The sequence below is a fragment of the Sminthopsis crassicaudata genome, chromosome 2, assembly GCF_048593235.1.
Source record: "Sminthopsis crassicaudata isolate SCR6 chromosome 2, ASM4859323v1, whole genome shotgun sequence".
Taxonomy (NCBI): Eukaryota; Metazoa; Chordata; class Mammalia; order Dasyuromorphia; family Dasyuridae; genus Sminthopsis; species Sminthopsis crassicaudata.
This window is the reverse complement of record NC_133618.1, coordinates 245,698,375-245,721,920: the sequence shown is the minus strand read 5'-3', so window position 1 is coordinate 245,721,920 and position 23,546 is coordinate 245,698,375. Positions and strand designations below refer to the sequence as shown.

Sequence of the window (23,546 nt, the reverse complement as noted above, 5' to 3'; positions counted from 1 at the left end):
CAAAAAAGCAAAGGAATTCTGCCTTCAAGAAAACCTTTTAAATTAAAAATGCTTTGCATCACTACCAAATCATATGAATCTTGTCAAATAAATATTAACCACAATGGATAAAGACTGTATTTTTCTATTGTCGACAGTGCCCTCATGTGGTTTCCAAGATTAGCTACACTTAGTAATGTAAAACTTAAGTTTAAATTGAAAGGCGTGAAGATATGGTGGGCTGTGTTTGAGTGCATGCTTACTAACCACAAAGAATTCTTGACAATAATTCTTAGGCACTGAAACCTTATCACACAGTTTTGTTTTGATCTCCAACTTTATTTTATAAAAACAAAATAATTTAATAATATAAAGAAGAATAAATTCCAACAATCTTCAAAAAAGTCAGTGGCTTCCCTGATTCTGAACAATCAACAGACTGTAGTCGAGTTCTGTACCTGCATATTTAACAATTCTCCTTGAGATTGCAGGTGGCCTTCTTCCCCTACCCCCAAACCTATTTGTTCTCCTAAGGGTTCGAATTTTCCAATACTCAATACTCCAAATACTCAAAATATCTGGCCTTATAAATCAATAGAAAATTGGTCTGTAACATAGTAAATAGAACTTTAAAAGTTGCCTGAGACTCACAAGAGTGAAAGGACTTGTCACACAGGTAAAATTTTAACTCAGTCACTTCGGACCCAATGTAATACATACTATTCAATGCTGTTCCTAATAACTGCATTTTACACAATTCACAAATACTGCTGAAATATGGGGCAGAAATCACTAAGACATGACTCCATGCTTCATGAGTTCTGACAGTGATGAGAAATAGGTCTGTGTTCAAAGTATGGAATTTTTCAGAAAATTCTTTACAGCATCTCACTAAACCTATGGCAGAAAACAATTGTATGTAATAAAGATGGGTGACATATGTGCTGCAGGAATATTATAGGTTTAAACTAATCATTTCCTCTTCTGCCACACTCAATTTTGCCAGAAGTAGATAATAATGCCACAATTTCTCTCACTACAAACATCTGCATTAGGAGAATCTCCTGCAAAATTCAAGGTAAAAAAAAAATAGTAATAAATCATGGATTCATTATAAGTAGTTGATGGGAATGCAAATAACTGCCTTTTGGAAACAGATCTCAAATAAGTCTTGTCTGTTTAGTGCCCAAGACTCATTCTTCCAAGGAGCAGGCTGGGCAGAGGGAGGTAAAATAACTTGCACAATCACATCAATAGTTTTAGTATCACTGATTATATACTTCAGGAATCTGAAAAGTTATGACAAAATAAAAAGCTGCTCTCCATTTCATCCAGGGTCCAGATGGACTAAATTACTTCCCTAAAGCCCCAATGAAAGTCATTAATAATTTTGAGTTTTCTACTCAAGGTTCTAGGCAGTCTGTTTTCCCCTACCTTATCTTCACTATCTGAAGATTATTTCTGCAGATGGATCTCTGATTTATAGATCCTCTACTGAATCTATCCTTCCATGCCCTTTTTAGGGAGTGAAGAATAAGCCTGAGTTCTAGAAGCATTTGCCAGAAAAGTGCAAGCTCTGGCAAATAGCTCCCTTCAAGATGGAAAAGGTTTTGGATGGGGGTTCAGTCTCAGACTGACTAAACTCAAGTGCTCTTCATTAAAAGGTTGGCCAATAGGTGATGATTTATATATTTATTTTTTACCTTAATCACCCATATCAGTCAAATATATCTGGAAAAAAACCCTTTTTTAATGACCAAAAGCTGAGGTTGTAGCTCAGGTCCTGCCATTAAGATATAAAATATGTCAAGCAATGCAAATACAGGTACATTACACTTTAAGCAAACTGATATATGAAAATCAAGATTTACAAAACCAGGAAAGCCCAGATTTTAAAAATTATAGTAGTTATTCATTTTTACAAAAGAATGCTTTACAAAAAGGAATTCACCATAAAATTTAAATAACAAGCCCTTCTCTATATACCCCCTATATACAATATTTTAAATAACTGGATTTACAAAAAAAAAAATCAGTTTAAACATAGCTTTTTAGAAACACATTGTACACAGTGAGATACACTTGCAAGAATGTTTTTAATACCTGTGTGAATTTTTACAGAGCCCTTTCCCCTCCCTCTCCAAACAGAGAAAATAAATTTTTTTTTAAAATGTAACCTGAATTCTCAATTACTGGAACACATTATTCATACTTGTTCTTGAGGAATGAGCCAAGAGACTATTAGCAAAATTGGCTAATGGAGCAATTACTTTTTTACCTCTGTTCTGAAGTCATTACCATTTGGTGACATAATATTTGCATTTCTGACCCAGCTACCTAGCTGAGTCTCAGCAGAAGCCCAGTAGAATGGGCACAACAAAGAACTCTAAGATTCCCTTCCTATGGCAATGTCTTCAGGACAGTCTTTTTTTTGCTGGGGTAATTAACTAAGAACCATACTTTTGTGTGGAATGAGTCATCAAAGATGTCCACATTTTGGCATTTCTCAACACCATTCAATTCATGTTTGGAAAAGAGTCAATTTTTAATTGTTCATGCTGATGGAGGAAAGATTGCAGCAGATCAATCAACAAGTATTTGTTAAGTACTTACTATACGCCAGGCACTATGCCAAGGTTGAGGACACAAACAAAAAAATACAATGGACCCTGCCCTCAAGAAGCTTTTTAAAGGTGGAAGACAGTGTATATAAATCAGAACATGAAAGAAATACAGAGTAAATAGAAAATAATTCTAGAAGCATTAGCAATAGCAGCTGTGAAGAGACTGGGTACAAAAAAGCCCTCCTGAACAACCAGGTGGTGCTTGACCAGATATTCAAAGATCATATTTGGTTTTGAGATGGTGAGTGATTAAAAAATTTATGAAATTATAGGAAGGAAAATTCCACAGGACAGAAAGGCATTGGGGGGAGGGGCAATATGTAGTAAGGGAGGCAGTTTTAAAGCATCCAAGTATAAATAGTTCCAAATCATGGGATCACAGACAGGGCTGAAAGGGACCTTAAAGGTTATTTAGTCCAACCCCATAGTTTACAGATTAGGAAACTGAAGATCAGAGAACTTGTCCAAGTAATGACTTATCCAAGGTCATATGAATGATTTCCCCAATATTTTTCTGAGTTAATACTGAAGTTAAGTTCTCTAGTACACAGTAACTGACTACATATAATGTGAACAGAGAAAGCTGACATCAGTAATTCTGGAAGTAGATAATTCAAATGAAGGTCACTGGAATTTGACTACACATAGACAAGAGCTTGGATCCATTGCAACATTACCATCAGATGGATGAGATATTTCTTATTTTCATCTTTCCTCTGACGCATACATAAGCTAGCATATGAGCATTATTATAAGAAAATTAACCCCAAAGATCCCTACAATATAAATTTCAAAAGAGTACAAAATCGTACCAAAGGCAAGTATAAAATTATAACAGCTGTGCAAACCTCTTCAAACTTTTCTACCCCATTTAAACTAGATAAACTAAGAATATAGTAAATCTATATTCAGGTATGTGCCTGTTATTTTATTGTCTGAGTCATGTTATGGCTACGAGGGTTAATTTTTTTAAAATCTGTTTCTGGTCTGATTTATATAATACAGAGATTTACTTCATAGTAAAATCCATAGGAAACTTTTCAAAATAAAATGACTAAAACTTAAAACAGCATCAAACTCCATTTAGTTTTGTATCCTTCATGCTTCTGGAGGAAATCTAAAATTCTTTTTTTCTTGGATGAACAAAAGCACCGATTTAAGCTTGGGATATTGACAGTCTAACTGAAATTGACCACAATATGACAAAAATAGAATTAGAGTCATGTGATATCCTATTTCCCCTCCCCAATTGCAGAAAACTGCCCCAATTACATTTTAAATATCAGTGTTCTCAAAGAATAACTGCAAAATCAAGGATTTTTAAAGTTCTCAACAGAAAAGATACCAGCCATAAAAGCAGGGCATGGTTGCATTATTTGATCATAAATGAGCATTGTTCATTTATGCAACATTTAAAAATGATCATTATTTCAAAATAAGCACAAAGAGTAGATAATCAAACTTCAGGGGTTTGTGTAAATCAGAATTCAATTATCTAGAACTGAGAGACTGTGTTGTAATAGAAATAGAGCTTGATTTGCAGTCAGAAGACCTGGGTTTGAATGCCCACTCTGCCATCTAGTATGTAATCCTAGATGAGTCATTTAATATTTCTAGGCCTCAGTATTCTCATTCATAAAATGAAGAGGTTCAAATATGATCTCTCAGGTCCCTTTGTAGGTCTAAATCCATGATACCCATTTGACATGACTCAATTATCCAAAAACCCTAAGCCTAATTTCTAAACACATTGACCCTAGGGGTAGTGTACTCATCTTCCTCATCTTTAACATGACCTTCATTGGCTGAGGAAAGTGGTCCCCCAACATTTTATAGACTTTGATTCTTGTAAACAGTCAAGGTGCCCCTTCTAGGGAGCAAAGGATTGAGAAAACTCAAAAGATAAAGGAAAGAGGGGATATAAACAAACTCTTAATGTAGAAGAGAGGTAAAATACAGAGAATATTTACAGATTCTATTCAGAAACAATTTCATGACTACCTTGTTGAAGCAAAGTTGCCCTTAGAGAACTAAATGTCTACACTAATTTCACCTAGAGCTATAGAGTGGAAGGTAGTAAGCCTCTAGCATCCAAGGTTTTCTTTTTCAAATCTTAAGATACACTATGATAGAAATTCGGTTTTCCTAACAACTCTGTGGCGTTTATGTCTGTCAGTATTTCTATTCCCTGCAATCTTTTATAAAATCACCGGTCTGTTTTTTAGAGTCTCTACAATTCTATAACTAAGCGGTCTTCATCATCACTACTGGTATCACTGTATTCCACTCGAGTTTGCTTCCTCATCCCTTCTAGGCTCCTCTTCTTGAGGGTTTTAGAAGCTACTCCAGAGAGATCTGAGGACTCTCCAGGACCAGCAGCAACAATGCTCTCTTTAATTGTGACCATGCCAGTTTCTTGGTTTTTCCTACCATCCCTTCCACCTTTGCAGGTTCCCTGCTTTTCCCCACAGCTATAATAGCTACTGGTAGAAAAGAATGTCTGGGGTCTCACTGCCACCTGATGTAAACTACTTGTACTAAGTCTTGAAACTGATGCTTCCAGTCGAGTCTTTCCAGTCGTGCCCATTGAGGCTGAGCATGGGACTCTTGATGCAGATGAGGGTTTCTCTGATAAAGGCAAACAACACTTACCTACTACCTCAGGTTCTCTGCCTGGCATGTTTTGTGACAGAGGTTCTGCTGTAGCTGAACCTTGGACCTGAGACTCATCGCTGTGACTTGTCAGGGCTTTGTGGTTTGGGTTAGGCCCTAAAGAAATAGAAATGGCAGACCCAGATGTGACAGCATCAGGATGATGAATTTTTCCCCTAGCATCCAAATAAGAGGGCCCCAAAGGATCTAAGTAACTTTTTGAAGCTGAGTCTGTTGAAATGTGTTTCAATGTGTGTAGGGAAGAACTCAACAGCAATCCAGTGTGGAGGGCACTATCATATGCAAAAGGCTCAGCCTTGGCTGTGGCCAAACCACAATGTGTTTGCAGAGGTAATTCTGAAGTGGTGGTAGTGTTCTTAAGAGAGGGATCACCACACTCACTAGCAGATGGAGGCAGATCCTGAAAGAAATGAAGGAAAATAGAAATATTTAAAATGTCTACCGGTGCAGAAAGTTCTAGTCCAAAACAACATAATTCTAATAAAATAGTAATAATTTCTACAACATTGAACACATGCAGAAAGCACTGCATGAATAATTAATCAAGATATTAATAACAATAATAACTAACACTTATGATATTTTAATGTCTGCAAAGCACTAAGCCAACTAATGTATGTACTAAAGGAAGTTATTGATGTAATTTTATAATTTCTATCTCTATCACAAATTGAAATATTCAAATATCCAATAACTTAACTCCTTCCAGTTTTGAAGTTACCTCTCTTCATGGCACTAAGGCACCATTAATGACACATTTTCTGTAGACTTGTTTTTATCTATATCAAATGTTTTTAAAGGGTCCTTTGAGTTCACTGATAATCCTCCAAGCAATTTATGAGTTGATATCTTTTAACATTTATTTTTGTAATGTGATCATCATAGCCTTGGGATATCAAACTATTTGTTCTCATGAAAAGCAGCCCCATTTTTCTCACTAATTTTGATGAAATTTTATGGCATAAAACAAAAATAGATGGAATAAATGGTCTGAAGAGTGCCACATTATACCAAAAAGATTTCAGAATCACTGATGTATGGCAACCATTGAGCAAATTTTCACTCTGAACTACTTTACTTCCATGTGAAGTTTGTCTTTTTCTTGAAAACTTCCTGAACTTACACTGTGAGAAAAGTTTCCTGAGTTATTTTTACTGTTATCTTCATTCTTCAGGTCATCCTCACAGCAAAGTGACAGTTCTGAGATTGTGCCAGATGATTTCCCTTGTAAATCTGGACCTGAAAAAAAAAAACAGATTTATATAGACATCTAACAAATAGAAATTTTAGATGATTTATTCTTTGATGAAGTTATATCATCTTATTATATTGTACAATATCAACTCATACTAAGTCAATTCTAGATTATCTATTCAAAAAAAGTTTGAAATAATCACAGAATAATTTTTATTTAGTTTTAAAGTAAATAAGATTGTTAGAGTAGTGGGGTTGTTCCCCCAACATATTTATTTTCCTGATTATCTCTTCAGTGTCCTGAGATAATCTTTCCCTACAGAATATGGACAAAGGCCATTAACACTTTTTAAGAGAACTGCTGCTTCTCATTGAGTTCCAGTAACCAGGGCTTCCCCCAAAGTGATTGATTATTTGGGATTCTAGAGAGAAAGAACTCTCATCAGAGGCGCCCACGCTCCATTAATCTATGAAACACAGTGGGCCACTCTTGTTTTTCCCCCATTTCTTTATGAATAGAACAAAGTACAGCATAGCAATATTTTTGGGTAAATGGGAGCAAGTCTAAGCATGCTCAGAATCTCATTTTCCTAGGAAATGTTAATTGCTGTCATGGAGAAAAACAAATGGAAGCAACATGGGCTTGCCTACTACCACAGAAGAAAGTGCTTGACCATACACTACTCCAGATGAAGAGATGGCCACAATTAGGGGCACAGAATTTCTGTAGAAGCCCAAGGAAGATGCTTAATTGTGTGGGCAGGAAGGGGAATTCATGGACAATGTTCCTGAACCCTGATCTTCAATGTAGAGAAGGGAAATTTCTAGACAGCAAGATCCTAAAATCTAGCAAAGAAGGGAAATCTCTTGGGCAGCATTAGCTTTGGTGATTGTCTCAAGAGTAGTTCCAAATTTGAATCCAAAACTGAATTAGATATGAATCTGATTCTGACATGTGAGTTCATGGATCATACCTTCAATAAAGGAAAAAAAAAAGTTTCCTAATCAGTGAGCCTCTTGGAAAACAAATGGAATTGCCTCATGGCAGAGGAGTAATGATGATTAAAGCCACAACAAAGAGAAGCAAAAGATCTGGACTTTGACACGGCTCAGTATTATTCAAGTTTGCAGACAGCAATGGTTCAATGGTGTTGTATATCTACTGATTTTAAAGCATGGCTCCATTCTATAGAGAACTCAAACCACAAGGGATACTACAAATCTTAGGGTAGAATGATAGTGATCCCTTGGCAAAAACTGAGGTTTAACTGAAAAGTCTGGGAATTGTCCTTTTGGTAACTTGAGTTTATTTCCATCCAAGAAGAACTACTATCAGGACCTTTTATTTTATGGACCTGCTTATGACCTTCTGTATGTTGTTTATGATTGATGTATTTTGTGTGGAATGAAAAAGCTCTTCTAGTCATATTTCATTTGATATATTGAATGCTTATGTGGACTCTTAGGATATAGTTATTCAACTTTTGTGAAAATCTAGACATGAGTACATTTGAAGATGCTCCTATAGTAAACTCTTTGGATTGGAGTAGAAAAGACAAATAAGAAAATAATTCTCTTGGATCAGCTCCCAAAAGCAAAGCTTTAAGGGGTCCTAGGCCATAGATTGCATCTAAATCAATGTCATTTCCTGACTCCTCATCCACTGGGACAGAGGACAAACTCAAAAGTTTGCAAAGGAGAGCATGAGATTAAAACATCACTGTAGATTATTGGGGAGAGGCATTACAAGGCAGTTTTTTTTAGGAAAGATCTGGGAGTTTTAGAGGACTACAAGTTCAATATATGTCAGCATGATGTGGCAACCAAAAAAAGTTAATGTGAGTTTTGAATACATCAGAAAGACAGCTTCCAGAAACAGGGTATTCTCTGCCCTTGTAAGACCTCATATGTACTGATGTACTCAGATCTGGGTGCCAATTAAAGGAACTGAGCATATTCAGGAAGGAAAGAAGGAGTAAGAAAGGAAGGAAGGAAAGGAGGGAGAAAAGAAGGATGTAGTAAGTGTAGGAAGAAAGGGAGGGAAAGAGAACAAGAGGGAGGAAAGGAAGAAGGAAGGAAGAGAAGAAGGAAGGGAGGTAGGGAAGGAAGGAAGGAAGGAAGGAAGGAAGGAAGGAAGGAAGGAAGGAAGGAAGGAAGGAAGGAAGGAAGGAAGGAAGGAAGGAAGGAAGGAAGGAGGGAGGGAAGAGAAAGGAAACATTTGTTATTCATTCCTTAAGTACAATTCATTTTGACTTCTTGAATTCTATATTTGTGATAATTCAGATAAGTTAAAATGAAGTTTATTTTTACATTTTCCATGAATAAAGTATTTGTATAGCATATTAAAAGACTGAGGTACTATTTATAAGTTCTATGTATAAGGAATTTATTCATTGTACACCAGCAATGCTAACTAAATTCATGGAATTTGGAAAATTCAATGCTAACAATTTCAAATTCATGGAGGCTTGTGTTGTGCCTTTACAGGCAAGTTTTTATTTTCCAAGATTTCTAGATATTAAGACATCTAATCTTGATTTTAGAACAATTTCCTGCTGGTTTGGGGACTATTTTATCTCTTTAATTCAAAAACAAAAATCTACTTAGAGAACACTCTGGGAGGAAAACTGGGAGAAGGGCTGCTCTATAAAAAGAGAGGGTTTCCCCCCCCCCATAGGAATTTTTCACAGGAACATGGAATTAGAGTTGGACCTGACTTGAAGAAATTGCCTCTACCAACTCACTCATTTTAAAAATGAAGAAAAGTGCATTCTAGTGGGGTCAAATGACTTACCCAAGATCACATATTCATTAAATAAGAAAGCCAAAAGAAGAATTTCCAATAGGTCTTTAGTATCTCTGTGCCTCAGTTTCCTCATCAGTAAAAGGAGGATAAAAAACCATACCTCCCATAGTTTTTGTAAGGATCAAGTGAGTTAATTTATGTAAATCTTTGTAAGGTTTTTTGTAAATATTTGGTGCTATATAAATGCTAGTAATTGTTGTTATTACAAAGACCACTAAATTACTGACCACATGATGACAGTTTTTATCCACAGTGACCAATACTCATGGAAAGGTTGTGATCTGTGATGATAGAAGTAGTATTCATAAATACTTGAAAGCATTGTGAAATCAAAAATTCCTGAAGTATTAAAGAATCAAGGAATTTTAATACTTTTCATCTTTACTTAAGATTTCCACTTATAAAAATAAATATCTCAATTACAATCTTGGGACAGCATTATTTAATAAGCTTTAGAAAATAATTTATAATGTTTCTTTGAGAGAAAGTAATAAGATAGTAAGAGTCATCAATTTCAATTAGAGCAAAGGGTGGGGTAGAAAATGCTTCAGGGTTTAGCCCAAACTTATTCATGTTTTATAATACTGGTCACCTCAGGAAAACAAATAAAGTAAAAAAAAAAAAAAAAAAAAAAAAAAAAAAAAAAAAAAAAAAGATGAATATTAAGAAAAACAGGCTCTCAAAGTTTAAGAAATTAAAAAAGCTAATTTAAAAGAAACAAAAAATCAAATGTTAACAAAGTTATACAGAATTATATAATTTTATATGAATCTTGTACTTGAAAAATATCTCTGAGACAGATCTCTTTAATTCTGTATTCTTTTATGAGAAAAGCAATGAGTCAAAACATTTTTTCTCAGACATATTATCTAAAGCTCCTTGAGGGAAATATGCTTCAAAATATGGCATAATAATGAGGCCAAATTGGATAAATATAAAATAAAAATTGTTCCCTTACACCAAAAAAAAATAAATATGGAATTATTTTTGGGTTTGTAAAAAAGAAAGATTAGTGATTTAATTAAAATTAATACAAAAAATCCATTCCTTGAAACTTGCTAAAGCATTTGACATCTTTCCATCTTTCCTCAAGATTTCCTGAAATCCTTCAACAGTGTTTCTTAATTAAGGGGTTTGAGGGGAAAAAAATTGTTTCCCAATTAATTCAAACATGGAAACAAAGAAGGTAGTGGGTTCCATATTCTTTTATCTATTATCACCTCAAGAAAATGGGAAGGAGGGCAAGAAAGATAATTTGGAAATGTGAGTATTAAGTATTGGTGAGGTCCTGAGTAACTAGGTAGGGTTGGCTTAGAAAACCTGAAGTACTGGCAAGATTACTCTTTGGGACAAGCAAGAAAGGACACTGATGGGATCAGTTCAGTCTCTTAGTCCTACCCTCTGTATAGAGGTCTTGGATACACCTTGACTTGCTGTATCCAGTGAAAAATCCTAATTATGTCAAACCTCTGAGGTTAAATTTTTCCCACAAATCTGTCTGTGGCCCACTCCATCTTTGCAGAATCCCTCTTAGGTTAGCCTGCTATAGCATTCTGCCTGGTGGTATCTTCCTTCTCATCCCCTCCCCCATGCCTCATGATGTCTTTCCTCTCATCCCCCCTCATTATAGCTGCCTAACTCTTTTTAGGTGTTAAATATCTTTTAGGATTTAGCCTATCAGTCAGTAGAATATTCCTACCTCTTGGTGTATCCCCTTTCTTCTAGTTAATTGTAAGTTTCACTAGAGAACTTGTCTTTTCCATCATTAATTGTTAAAACCCCTTTCCTTGCTAATTATATGCTCTCCTAATTCTATTTCATATATACCATTCCTAGTGCCCATTTTACCTCTTCATTTTATCTATAACCTCTTCTCTTAAATAAAAATACTTTTTGCCAGAAAAAAGGCCATTGTGAATTCTTTACATAACTGATCCTCCAACATTTGGTGCCAAACCCCAACATTTGGTGTTTATTGCTCTTCTCAATCTCATCATTTGGTGCTATACCTCAAACACATCAGTACTAAGTGAGCCAGATCAAAGGCAGAAAGAATGGGGAGAAGAGAAAAAAAGAAACTAGCAAAAAAAATCAAAACACTAAATAAATCATATTTATTATCTTTTAAAAATACTGAGAAAGTCTAACCTTTATGAGCAATTCAGTTAAGCTTTTACTCAAAAATCATCTTTTAACTTAATATATTTTTTCAATAATTTACCAGGCTAGTTGTGAATAAAAATGACAGTATTAACCTTAGAACAGAGAGAAAAAATGTGAGCAAACTATAAAATTAAAATATGAAACTGTCCCCCAACCCGCTTATAAACAAAATAATACAGGAGTATTTATTTTCAGAAATTTTTAAAATTAAAAGATAGAACATTTAATTGAAACTGTCAAGGGCAATTCTATCAAATCTACTTTATGAAATATGCTAAGAAATGTAAGAGCACTTTCCATCTTTCCTCATTTATTTCTACACTCCAAAAAAGGAAGGAAGAATTATTCTAATTATTCTGTTTCTTTAAACATATACCAATATGACTTTTAGGTTATAATGGGCTTTCAGAAAATAATACACATTGTGAGAGAAAAGAATTAGAGAGGACCACTTATTCCTGTCAAAGTGAAAAGGATTGGGAGGGTGATTTTCAGGAAGCTGGTATGCAAATATTTTGAGGAAGACACAGAAAGTCTTCTCTGTGGGGGAGGAAGAGGATGGGGAACCATGAGTGACTCCAATTCTATAGCTTGAAAATCAGATAAATGAATACTAAAAGTGAAAGAAATTAGGGGGGAAAAAGTGAGTTAAGAAAAATCTCATCAAATTCCAAAAATTACAGTCTTTAAATTCTCTTTTAGGCAATTAGTATCAGTGAGGAATTTTGTTGTTTTAAATTCAGGAAACTATTCTTCTTACTTTTGAAATCATTCTATTTAGAGAGGCAGCATATGTCACTGGACACAAAAGGAGTCAGAAGATCCAGGTTCTAGTTGCGTTTACTTCATGAGGTATTTCCTAAGTGACTTTGGGTAAGTTATTTCATATCAATGGGCCCTTGACTCCTAGTCTGTGAAGTAAGAAAATTGAACTAGAAGGTCCCTAAAATGCCTTGGAGCTGTAGAAGTCCATGATAAATTTTCCCTCAGAAATTTTCTCCAAGACTTTTAGGTTGCTTAAAATGCTTCAGTAACAAGGGTGGTCTTTTTTTAGAAATGACTGCTAAAAAGACAAAAGACATCAACAAAAAGTATATTTCAATAGATTTTATTGATCTCTTTTGTTTTTGTACCACCCCGATTTCCCTCTGTGTTTTTCTCCTCATCCCTTAATAACAATTTTATTTTTCAAAAAAGAAGGAAAGAAAAAAAAATCAGTAAAGTTGATCAGTACATTCTAAAAATCTGACTTTATATATAATATTCCACATCTGTGAACTGCCCTCCTTTCAAAGAAGTCGGGATGGTCATGATTCTTCTTTGGAGCTACTTTTTTTTCCTTTTAAAGTTCATAACTTAAATTTTCGGATGTTTTGTGAGAGTTGTTCTTTTAATATACACTATTTGTATTTGTGTACATTGTTTTCCTGGCTCTACCTTCTTCACTTCATCTAAGTTTTGCCATGCTTCTCTGCATCATGTTCATCATTTCTTATAGCACAGTGACATCCCATTACATCCATGAGCTCTATTTTGTTTAGCCAATCCTCAATCAATGAGGTTTACTTTGCTTCCAATTTTTTCTGTACCTCAAAAACATGTTACAATAAATATTTTGGTGTATGTGGGACCTTGGTTTTTGTCAATTACCTGCTTTGGGAGTGTGACTCAGCAGTGGAATCTCTAGGACAAATTAAAAAAAAAAATTAAATGCTTCAGTAATTTTAAAGTTGTTATGCATAGAAAGCAAAAATAAATGCCAAAAGGTATTCAGAAAAAAAATGTTTAAATAAATAAAAAAGGTATTCAGAAAAGCAACTTCATAGATTTTTAAAGGTTTATTATTACCAAATTTAAGTCACAAAAAAGTAAACAAGCAAGTAAATAAAACTAGAACATGATGTAACAAATGGAAAGAACACTAAGCTTGGAGTTACAAAAGATCTTGGTTCAAATATCATTTTGAACACAGCCTGTGTGATCATAAGTAAGTCATAACCTCTCTGAACCTCTGTTTCCATATCAGTAAAATGGGGATAATAATGAATCCCATGGTACCCTGTTCACAGAGAGACTATAAGAATCAAATGAAACATGAATAAAATATTCTTCATAAACTTTAAGGCCATTTAGAGATTACTTATTATGATGATGGTGACTAAGGAAAGGTTATATGAGGAATTAGAGGTGAAAATATTTGTGGGTTTTTTTTATTGCAAGATAATAATGGAGAAGTGAGCTCACAAATCTGGAACTGACTTAGAGATGACCTATTCCCATCCCCTCATCTTGAAGGCCTAGATAAGTGCCTTTCCCAAGGTCACAGAGACAGTCAATGGCAGATTTGAAATTTGAAATCTGATCTTGAGATTTTCTAGTGCACTATGATTTCTAAGAAAGAACTGAACCACTAAGAGATCATTTTGACTGATTACCTTTCTGAGGAAGCTCATGAAAACATGACATGGCACTTCAGTGTGAAAAGAATATAAACATAACTAGAGGAAAAATGAGAGCCCACCAAAAGCAAAATAAAAAACAAGGACTTCACAGCTTGCCAAGAAAAAAAATTGTTTTGCATTCAATAAGTCATTTGAAGATTTTAAAATCCCATTATACTAACACAACCTTCAATATTCCATTTTGAAAATATTTCATTTACATGAGAAGAATTTCTTGCATAAAAAGAAAGACAGGTGTAATGGTTTACCTCTAAACTGGTTCTTATCATATCAATATTCACTGGAAGAGACTTCATAAATATGAAAGACAATGAAAACAGAATAATATAGAATAATATGAGAGTAGGTTTTAGTGAGGAAAGGTCCTTTATTAGTCTTCATAGGTTCCCTTTACTCTTGATCATTCTTGGAGTATTTTCTATGTGAACTCTGTATCTTTGATATCTTTTCCCACCTAATGCTTTCAAGGAAGAAAAGAAAATTATAAATAATTTTTCTACAGAATTTTCAGCTTTGAAAAAAATAACTGCATGTTTGGTCTTGTTGAAAATTAGTGATTACAAAACTGTCTTAGTAAAACCTAAGAGGATTCTTTTCCTGAAACTTCCTTTTTCATCTACATTTAGCAATCTTAAGATTATGAAATGAGTATCAGTCTAAGAAAGAAGTATCAACATCAACAGAACAGTTATATCAGCTCCAGTCCTCAAAGTATAATTCCCCAGAGAGTTATGATGGGAACAGCTTAGATGTGCATATTTAAAGATTGTTAGAGAGTTTAAATAGCATATCAATGGTTGGTTGGGGAAAGGACAAGAAACACATTTGACTCTTGGAAAGGCTTCAGTTCTATGGTAGCATAAATATAATCTGTTCTAACATAAATTGGCAAAAGAGTAAATTTTAACAGGGCTATCTGCATAATTTGGGAATAGAAAATTATAAAGAAATAAACATCCTTATAGAGAAAAATGGCACAAAAGTTCGAAGAGTTGATTTTACCATGTTGTCTCAGGCAGATGCCTCATGAAACATGGCTGGAAAGGAAGCAGTGACAGTAGTAGGGCATAAATATACAATGGATTCTGAAAGAACTAAGGAAATATATTATGAAATATTGATAGGAGATAAAGATGACAAAGCACCAGAAAAGAATAAGTATATATATGTCTAATTGATCAGTTGAAGACAATTTAAGTGTCACTCTACTAAAGGAACCTCCAAAAATTATATTTTTGAAAACTATATTAGTGTATTTCAGCTGTATACATAATATATTTCTTTCACAAAATGACTACTAGTTTCTTCATAGACTATCTCTTTAACTTATATTCTATAGAAGCGACTCTGGAGCACTCAGATATAGAGGGAGTCACTACAAATATATAATACTAAAAAAGCCATTCCTCCATTGATAAATCAATCAAAATTATTTTCCTCAAAGTCTCAATCAGTCAACTTTAAGGAAAATAATTTTGAAGGTGAGTCTTGAAGGAAGTAAGCTTGCTTTGAAGCTAAGAAAACAGTGTATTTTAGGTACTGGGAATGGTCACTATAAAGGAAAAAAAATGGAAAAAGAGAAGAATAATCAAAAAAAGAGAATGGCTGGACCACAGAGTACACAGTAAGTAATGAAGCTGCAAAAAGATTGGTTGAGGCTAGGTTTCAAAAGGCTTTAAAAATCAAACAGAAGAATGTATCCTTTATCCTAGGAGCAAGAGGGGGCATTGGAGTTTGTTGAATAAGAAGGGAGTTTACATGGTCAGACCTGAAATTAAGGAAAATAATTTTGGCAGCCATAGTGTGGTGTCAAAGTCAAATAGAAATGGGGACCACTAATTGACTTAGAAAGCCATACATTTAAAAAAAAGTAAAAGAAAAAATTTACCAATAAATTTGCAAATGGGCAGTAAAGGTCATGTTTCCAGCATTAGGTATTAGCCCCTTATAATCCAGAACATTCATATCTTTTACATATATAAAATGATTAGAGGTATTATTGTTATTTCCCTTGGAAAATATTTTTATTTCTAGAGAAAATATATATAAGAAAATATATTTGTAATAAAATATTTCCCAATTATATTTTAATATGGTTCCATAACACTTGGGAGTGCTACAGCCTATGGTTCATGTATATGATATTTCTGTTGTAAAGGATGCAAAGGATGCAAAGGATGTTGTAAAGTGGCAAGAGTTTTGAATCAGAGAAACCAATTAGGGATCTAGGAAAAAGATTATGGGATCCTCAACTAAGATGATGGTTGCATGAGTAGGGCACAGATGCAAAAGATGTTACAGAGGTAGAAACAGCAAGATGCAACTGATTGGACATATTTAATAAAGGAGACTGAGGAATCAAGACTAACTAACATTATGAACCTGGGAGATGGGAAGAATTGTGGTGCCCTCTACAAAAATACAAAATTTTGGAGGAAGGGAGGTTTTAAGGGAAAGATAATGGGTTTTGTTTTGGGCATGTGGAGTAATGAGATGTTGAGTTACATTCCATATAATTGACTGAGCTCCAGCAGATATGCAGATAAAATGCAATTTCTACTAATGCCTATTTTTCCTATTTGTATATATATCTTCTTTGTATACAGTTATTTGCATGCTGTCTCCCCCATTAAATTGTGAGCTCTTTGGGGTAAGGAGCTTTCTTTTGCCTTTCTTTGTATTCCCAATGTTACTATGCACAGTGCCTGGCATACAATATATGTTTAACAAATGTTTCTTGACTTGACTAGTGGTACAATCTTTAATATATAGAAATAGTGATCAGCGTGTTTTTTTTTACAGTCAGGAAGATTTAGTTTGAGTTCTACCTTAGAGTCTTACTAGTTTGTGACTTTAGCCAAGTCATTTAGCCTTTTTCACCCTTAGTTTCTCCATCTGCTAAAGGAAGAAAATAAATGTACTTCACAAGAGTTGTTGTGAGAAACAAATGAAATAATGTGAACAAAATGCTCTGAAAACCTCAAAGAACCATGCAAATACAATCTGTAATAACAGTACTGAACAGTCAAAGAAATTTAGTGAGTGCTGAGGAGACAGGCAATAATAAGGAATGTTTTATTCCTCTCCCTTGAAATCACCCAGTAGAATAGACACTGCTTTTATTCAGAACCAATAGCTGTATGTTGCTGTATATATTCTGTGATTTAGACAGCAACTCATAGCCTACCAGGGCCACTGGCATCATCTGAATAATTAGCCCAGTCTCTCATTCTGTGGAAATGTTAAGAGAGATTATTAAAGTTAAATGAGTGGTGGTTCATCTGAACGGCTCCATAAAAGTCATGAGGACACTATGCAAAGGTCATAAGAAACGTGTAAACATCCAAAGGGAGCTTTATTTCCTAATTCTATCATGTTGCTATAGGTCAACAAAAAATGAAACCCGAACTTAGAGTCTTCAAAGGTAGAACTGACAAAGGGCAACACTGAAAATCATCTTAGATGATTACCACATGGAGATATGTGATGACAAAATTCTGTGAACAGACTATTAAAATATTGGCAAGGTGTGAAGTTATCCTTCACAATGTACATGTGAAGGAGAAAGGTAATGCTTTCCTTGTGACTAAAGTGAAAAATTGTGCCACTCTGGACAGCAAGCAGAGTTGTGAACTTTCCTGGGTGATCTAGAGACTTGCCTACTGTTTCTGAGGATATCAAAGGTGGCTGATCTCCATTCATGCAGAAAGGTGATGGGAGAGTGAGGAAAATCATCAAGAACATCAATTAGCAAGACTGAGGACCACAACCGATTCCAAGTACTTGATGAGATCCCAGAAGCCAGTGATAGCAATATGATGGCTCAGGGGAAATGAAGTAACAAATTCCCTGCAGGAAAAAGTTCATCTTCATTTAGAAAATGATCAGAAGCTGTTATAACTGCTTTGGAAAACCTGTTATTTGTGCAACTCAGATGGCTAGAGAATGATTACACTTTGACAGTCATAGAGAGGAGTCGGCTCACAAGATAGCCTGATGATATCCTCAAGTCCTCATCAGAGTGATCAGATAGTGTGTCATATAGTGCAGGGAGTCCATTCATGAATCATGGGCTAAAAATGTTGACGTGAGGGTTAACTTTGGCAAAGAATATGAAAGAGCTTTTTGTTCCTTTAAAAAAAAAAAGAGAATGTGTAACATTGTAACAATGTACGGGAATCAAGGTGTAGGCTTTACCAGCACTAAATACATGCCATCAGTTTCATTAAGGGGCACTTAGATACCTTCATAACAAGACTAAATGAAAGGGGAAGAGGAAGAGGAAGGAGGAAAAGAAAGGACAGGAGACCTAAAATGTTTCTGCCATTGTACTAAATACTTTACTTATTTTATTTCATTTGATCCTCACAATAACCCTGGGAGGTCTTATTATTAACCCCCTTTCACAGTTGAGGCAGTCAGAGGTGAAGTGGCCTGCCCAGGATCATACAACTACTATAATAGAAATTTTAAAGTTCTTCCTGATTCTAGACCTGGAGGGGAAGATAGAGAAAGATGGGAGAAATTATTTGAAGCCTGTATTTAACACTATTGTAATGACAAACCAGGCAGTGAAATATGAAGACAAAAATGAATCAGTCCCTGACTTCTTAGTGTTAGCATCCTGTTGGCACTTATTAGGTGCTGCATGTAAGAGTAATAATTGTTGTTTTGGGGGTTGGAGGAGGAGGAATGGAGAAGCTAACTTTTAGTTTATCCACTGGGATGGCTCATCCCATAGTAAGGACAAGCAATGTACTCCATCCCTCCCGGTGGCTTCCAGCACCCATACCCAGCCCTTACCATGAATGCTTCAATGTCCAGTTTTTGGTTTCCAGTCATTTCTCTCCACACATGGTCTTTGAAGCTCAGATGCAGTAGAAGAGAATAAAGCTTTATTTGCAGTCTTTTTTATGACGAGAACTAAGAATCATTTCTAGTCTACAAAGCCAGGCTAGCTGAGAAGATTTTAGAGGAAGGTATGTGTCATGCAAGCATGGACAAACTTTTGAGGGAAGCAGCTGTGGCCACTCAAGAGTTAGGGCTGGATTATAGTCAAGTATGTGCTGGTAGGTTAAAAAAAAAAACAAAAAAACACATATGCATACACATTTAAAAGTTTAATATGCACTATAGATACATTCTTAGGTCTAGATAATTAACAGCCGAATAAACCAACAGAACAAGTCTGATTGTAGCATTTTCCATTTCTTAAACTTACAATGTTGAAAGTAAAAACTTAACAATGATTCCAGTACATCTCAGGATAAGACAAAGACACATTTAAGACCTGCTTCTGGTCCTTAGAGCTGAGCTATAGTAAAGAAGAAAATAGCTTTATGCTAAGTTTCCTGTGTGATCAGAACTAAGATCTATTTCTGGTATGAGTTAGAACAAAATTTAAAAAACATGCCATACAATCTCAAGAACACAATTTCAGGTGTAGAGTTACAGATAATAAATGTAGAGAAAATGTGGTTAGAAGAGACTAGCCCTATTAATTTTTGAGAAATGATCTAGAGCTACTCTACAAGGTTAAAGGAGGAGCTAAGAGTTTCATGGTAAATCTCCTGAATAATTCTGAGTCTTCTCTTTTAAATTTAAAGCTAATCTCTTCAAAAGAGAAATAAGTATATTTTTTTGGAAAGAATAAAGCAGCTCAGGCCACTTATAATCCTTGTAAGAGATTTATCTCCTTGGCTTATTAGCTGATTACTATTCTCAACACTATAAGTAAAATATCAAGAGTCACACTCACAAAATGGGTGGAGATGTCTCACAATTATAGCTAGTGGAAGAATTATTAACCAAATAAGGAAAACATAACAAAAAAATAGATAATTTTGGATTTATGAATTTATAAGACTTGGCACAAAGGAAACCAGAGCACCTAAAATTAGAGGGGAAATTACTAATTAGGGAAAATAATTTTTGTGATATCAAAGGCTTATAAAATAAATTAATACAAATATTTATACTAAATGCCAACAACCATTTCCTAATAGAAACAAATGGTTCTCAAAATAAAATTGCAAAGAATTAAACACAAGAAAGAATATTCTAAGTAACTAAAATTATCAAAATACTCTGAGGTTTCCCCATATCCAATAAATTTGCAAAATACAGAAAAGTAATTCCTGTTGGGTAGAAGAGCTGTAGAAAAACAAGCACACTAATAAAAAACTGGTAAAGTTGAGAACTGATCTAACCACTCTGGAAGGAAATTTGGAAATATGCTTTAAAAAAATGAACTAAAATGATCAGACTCTTAGATTTAGAGAGCTTACTGATAGGTATATATTCTCAAGGAGATCAAACATAGAGAAGATAAGGGGAGAATCCATGGGGATAGGGGTGAGGATGGGGGTGGGGTGGAAAGATGAGTAATAGCAAGACAAGTTAACAAGCAGAATCAAAATAGAAGAGCTAGCAGAGATAGGAAATATAATAACAATGTTCAGGAATAGAATTTATTAGAAAAAAAAAGTAAGGGTAGTAATCATTGATCTCAAAGTCCAACTTAAAAAAAATTCAATAAGGAAAGAAATCAACATTATATGTCAGCCACACTAATATTGTTTAGATGTAAGTGCATATATATGGATATGCATATGTGAATATATATATATATATATATATATGTGTGTGTGTGTTTATGTATGTGTGTGTGCATGCATGTAAGGGTGTGTATATGCATAAATATATGTATGCCCTGTTTGGGGGAGATGAAAGGGAGGAAAGGGAGAAAAAAAGAATAAAAGTGCATAGCAGTAAACAAAAGAAAACCCACAAGAAAGTAAAGATGGACATTATGAATGCAATATTTTCTATTACATATGTTTTCTTGAAATGAAAATTTATTGTTATATATTAAATCCTTCCTGATGTTCTGCTGAGTACATTTTTCTATCTTGTTTTTTCTTGTTTTGCATTTAATTTTTAAATAAATACCTACATTACAATTATGAATTAAAAAAACAAGAGATCAAAAACAAAGGGACCTATACATACCAAAATATTCATATACTATATCCACATACTATAGTATACATACAAAATATCCACATACTATAGTATGTGGATGTGTGTGTGTGGCAGCAAAGAACTCAAAAGAAAGCAGGTGCTCATCTAATGAGAAATGGCTAAACAAGTTGTGGCATATAAATATAATGATATGTTATTGTTTTACATAAAAAAGTATATGTGAAAAATTCAGAAGAAAAAAATAACAACTTATCAACTGATACTCAGGAAAAAATATATATGTATACATATGTATATATGTGTATCTACATATATACACACCCACACACATCTACAATATAAGAAAGAATGATGTATTAATACAGTAAATTTTATCTAACATCAAGTGTCAACATTATATATAATGGAAAAAGGCTGGAGGCCTTTCCAATAAGAACAAGGACATCCATTATCAACACTATTATTTAAGATGGTGCTAGAAATATATGATAGTTATAGCAATAAGATAAGAAAAAGAAATAAAAATAAGCATGATGATTTGTATAGAGGATCCCAAAAAGTAAAATAAAAATTAATTGAAATAATAACTTCATCAAGGCTCCATCATAATGCACAAAAATCAATTTCATTTCTGAATACGACCAACAAAACTCAGTAAGAAGAGACAGAAAAATTCCATCCAAAATAATTGTAGAATGTATAAAATATTTTAAAGTCTATCCACTGGGATATATATATATATATACAGGAACTCTGACTTCAACAATAAAACATTCTTTGTAGAAATAAAGATAGGCCTAAATAAGTGGGAAAATATTAGTAATTCATGAGTAGGCCACATCAATATAATTAAAATGGCAATACTGTCTAAAGTAACTTAGTGCATGCAATTACACTGCCAAAGGATTAAGAGGCAGAAACAACAGCAAAATTCATCTGAAGGTTTCATAGGATCAAAGATTTAGTAGATTCTCTCAAAATATTACATATAGAAAGATGGTATTAAGAAAGGTCAAAGTTTAAGACCTCAAAATTTAAATAATGTAGGAAACTACATTCAAATTATATACTTATAGAAGACTTCAGGATGATTCTTAGTGAGATAAACAGGTGAAGTTTTCTCAAGAAGTCTATGAGACTAGGCCTAAGTCACATGATCGCTACTCCCAGGGCTGGAAGATCAGGACTTGGGCCCAAGTTACAGGAAGTCACATGATCTCTAGGCCTAGAGGTCTCTAAAGGCCAAAACCATAGGTCAGTGACAGGAGTGAACCATAGGAAGCAGACAACATTAGTGACCACTGGTCAATGACGGTTACTTCCTTTTAGTCTATCCAATGAAAAGGCTTGGGTCTTTTGCTATTTAACTGGGTGTTTTGCTTCTAGTTTATCAGATCAGGTGCACATGTTAGGAGCTGAGATGTCTCCCAGGTGTGTGTCTGGGCCCCTCCCTGCAGGGACTAAATAAATACATTCTCTTTGTACCTGAAAATGTCTCTGATTAGTTAATTTGGGGAATAGGATCTAGTACCCATCCCACACACTAGTAACTCTTCTGTTTCTAAGAACTGGAATGAAGAAGTTCTAGTTTCTTACAAAGCCCTTGGGCTTGGCTTTAATATTACAGTCCTAATAGCATAAGAAAGGAACACATAAGATAGCTTTATAATGGACCTTGACTTTTATGAAGCTTAACTTCAATAAAAATTATAATTCTAATATTTTTCCTGTAAAATATAACTGCAATTTTAGATCTGTAAAGTCGTTGTTCATTTGTTTCCATCATGTCTGACTCTCCATGACCTCTAGCTCTTTTACAAATGAAGAAATTAAGGCAAACAGGATTTAGTTACTGGCTCAGAATCACACAGTAAGTTTCTAAGGCTGGATTTGAATTCAAAAAGATAAATATTCCTGTCTCAGACCAGGCACTATATGCGCTGAGCCAACTAGTTACCCAAAGCTGTAAAGTACCTTGAAAAAATAATTGTCTTAACTATCTTGTTGCAGAACTATCTGGTAACTCCTAATGCTGAACAGGAAAACTGAGAGATAGAGAAAAAATGGTTCCCACCTCTCAAAATGTTGCAAGCAACTAGCTACAAAAGGTAGAAGACAACAGAAAGGATTATTTCTAAAGGAACCTGGAAAACAAGTACAAAGGGCCTCTTTGATATAGAAAAGTATTCAGTGGGAGAGCAGGGGAAGTGTGCTTTCTTAGATATAAAATAATTTTATATAAAATAGTCTTATTAAATTTAAAAATTAAATACATAATAATTGCTTATAGTAATCAAAATAAAATAAGGAATTTAAAAAGCAAAATATATGAAGATTAGTAGCTCTCTTTCAACTCTGCATCAGATAGCATTATAACATACAAACTTATAAAAGAATTCACCAAATTCAGAAAGAGGCTTAGTAGTCATAAATAATAACAATAATGATGATAGTATTTATATATTGCTTTAAAGTTGACAAAGAACCTTACAAATATTACTTTATTTGGTCTTCAAAACAATTTTATCCCTGTTTTACTGCAGAGGAACCTGAGGTTAAGTGACATGCCTAGGATCAGTAAGTAACTAAGGCAAGATTTGAACTCAGGATTTGCTGGATCCAGGCCTAGAACTCTATTGCTCAACATAGTGCTAACTAAAA

The 23,546-nt window shown here is 34.2% G+C and overlaps 1 protein-coding gene across 2 annotated transcripts in view; it reads right to left on the bottom strand.

The window, feature by feature from the left end:
- Positions 1-315: 315 nt before the first annotated feature.
- Positions 316-23,546, bottom strand: part of ZNF831 (zinc finger protein 831) — an 85,655-nt gene continuing 62,424 nt past the window's right edge. For both annotated transcript variants that reach the window (XM_074288713.1, XM_074288714.1), the window contains exons 5-6: positions 6,400-6,515; positions 316-5,676 (exon numbers count right to left, since the gene is read on the bottom strand). In XM_074288713.1, coding sequence (XP_074144814.1) covers positions 4,834-5,676; positions 6,400-6,515 — 959 coding nt within the window. In that variant the 3' untranslated portion in view covers positions 316-4,833. The remainder of the gene's footprint in view (positions 5,677-6,399; positions 6,516-23,546) is intronic.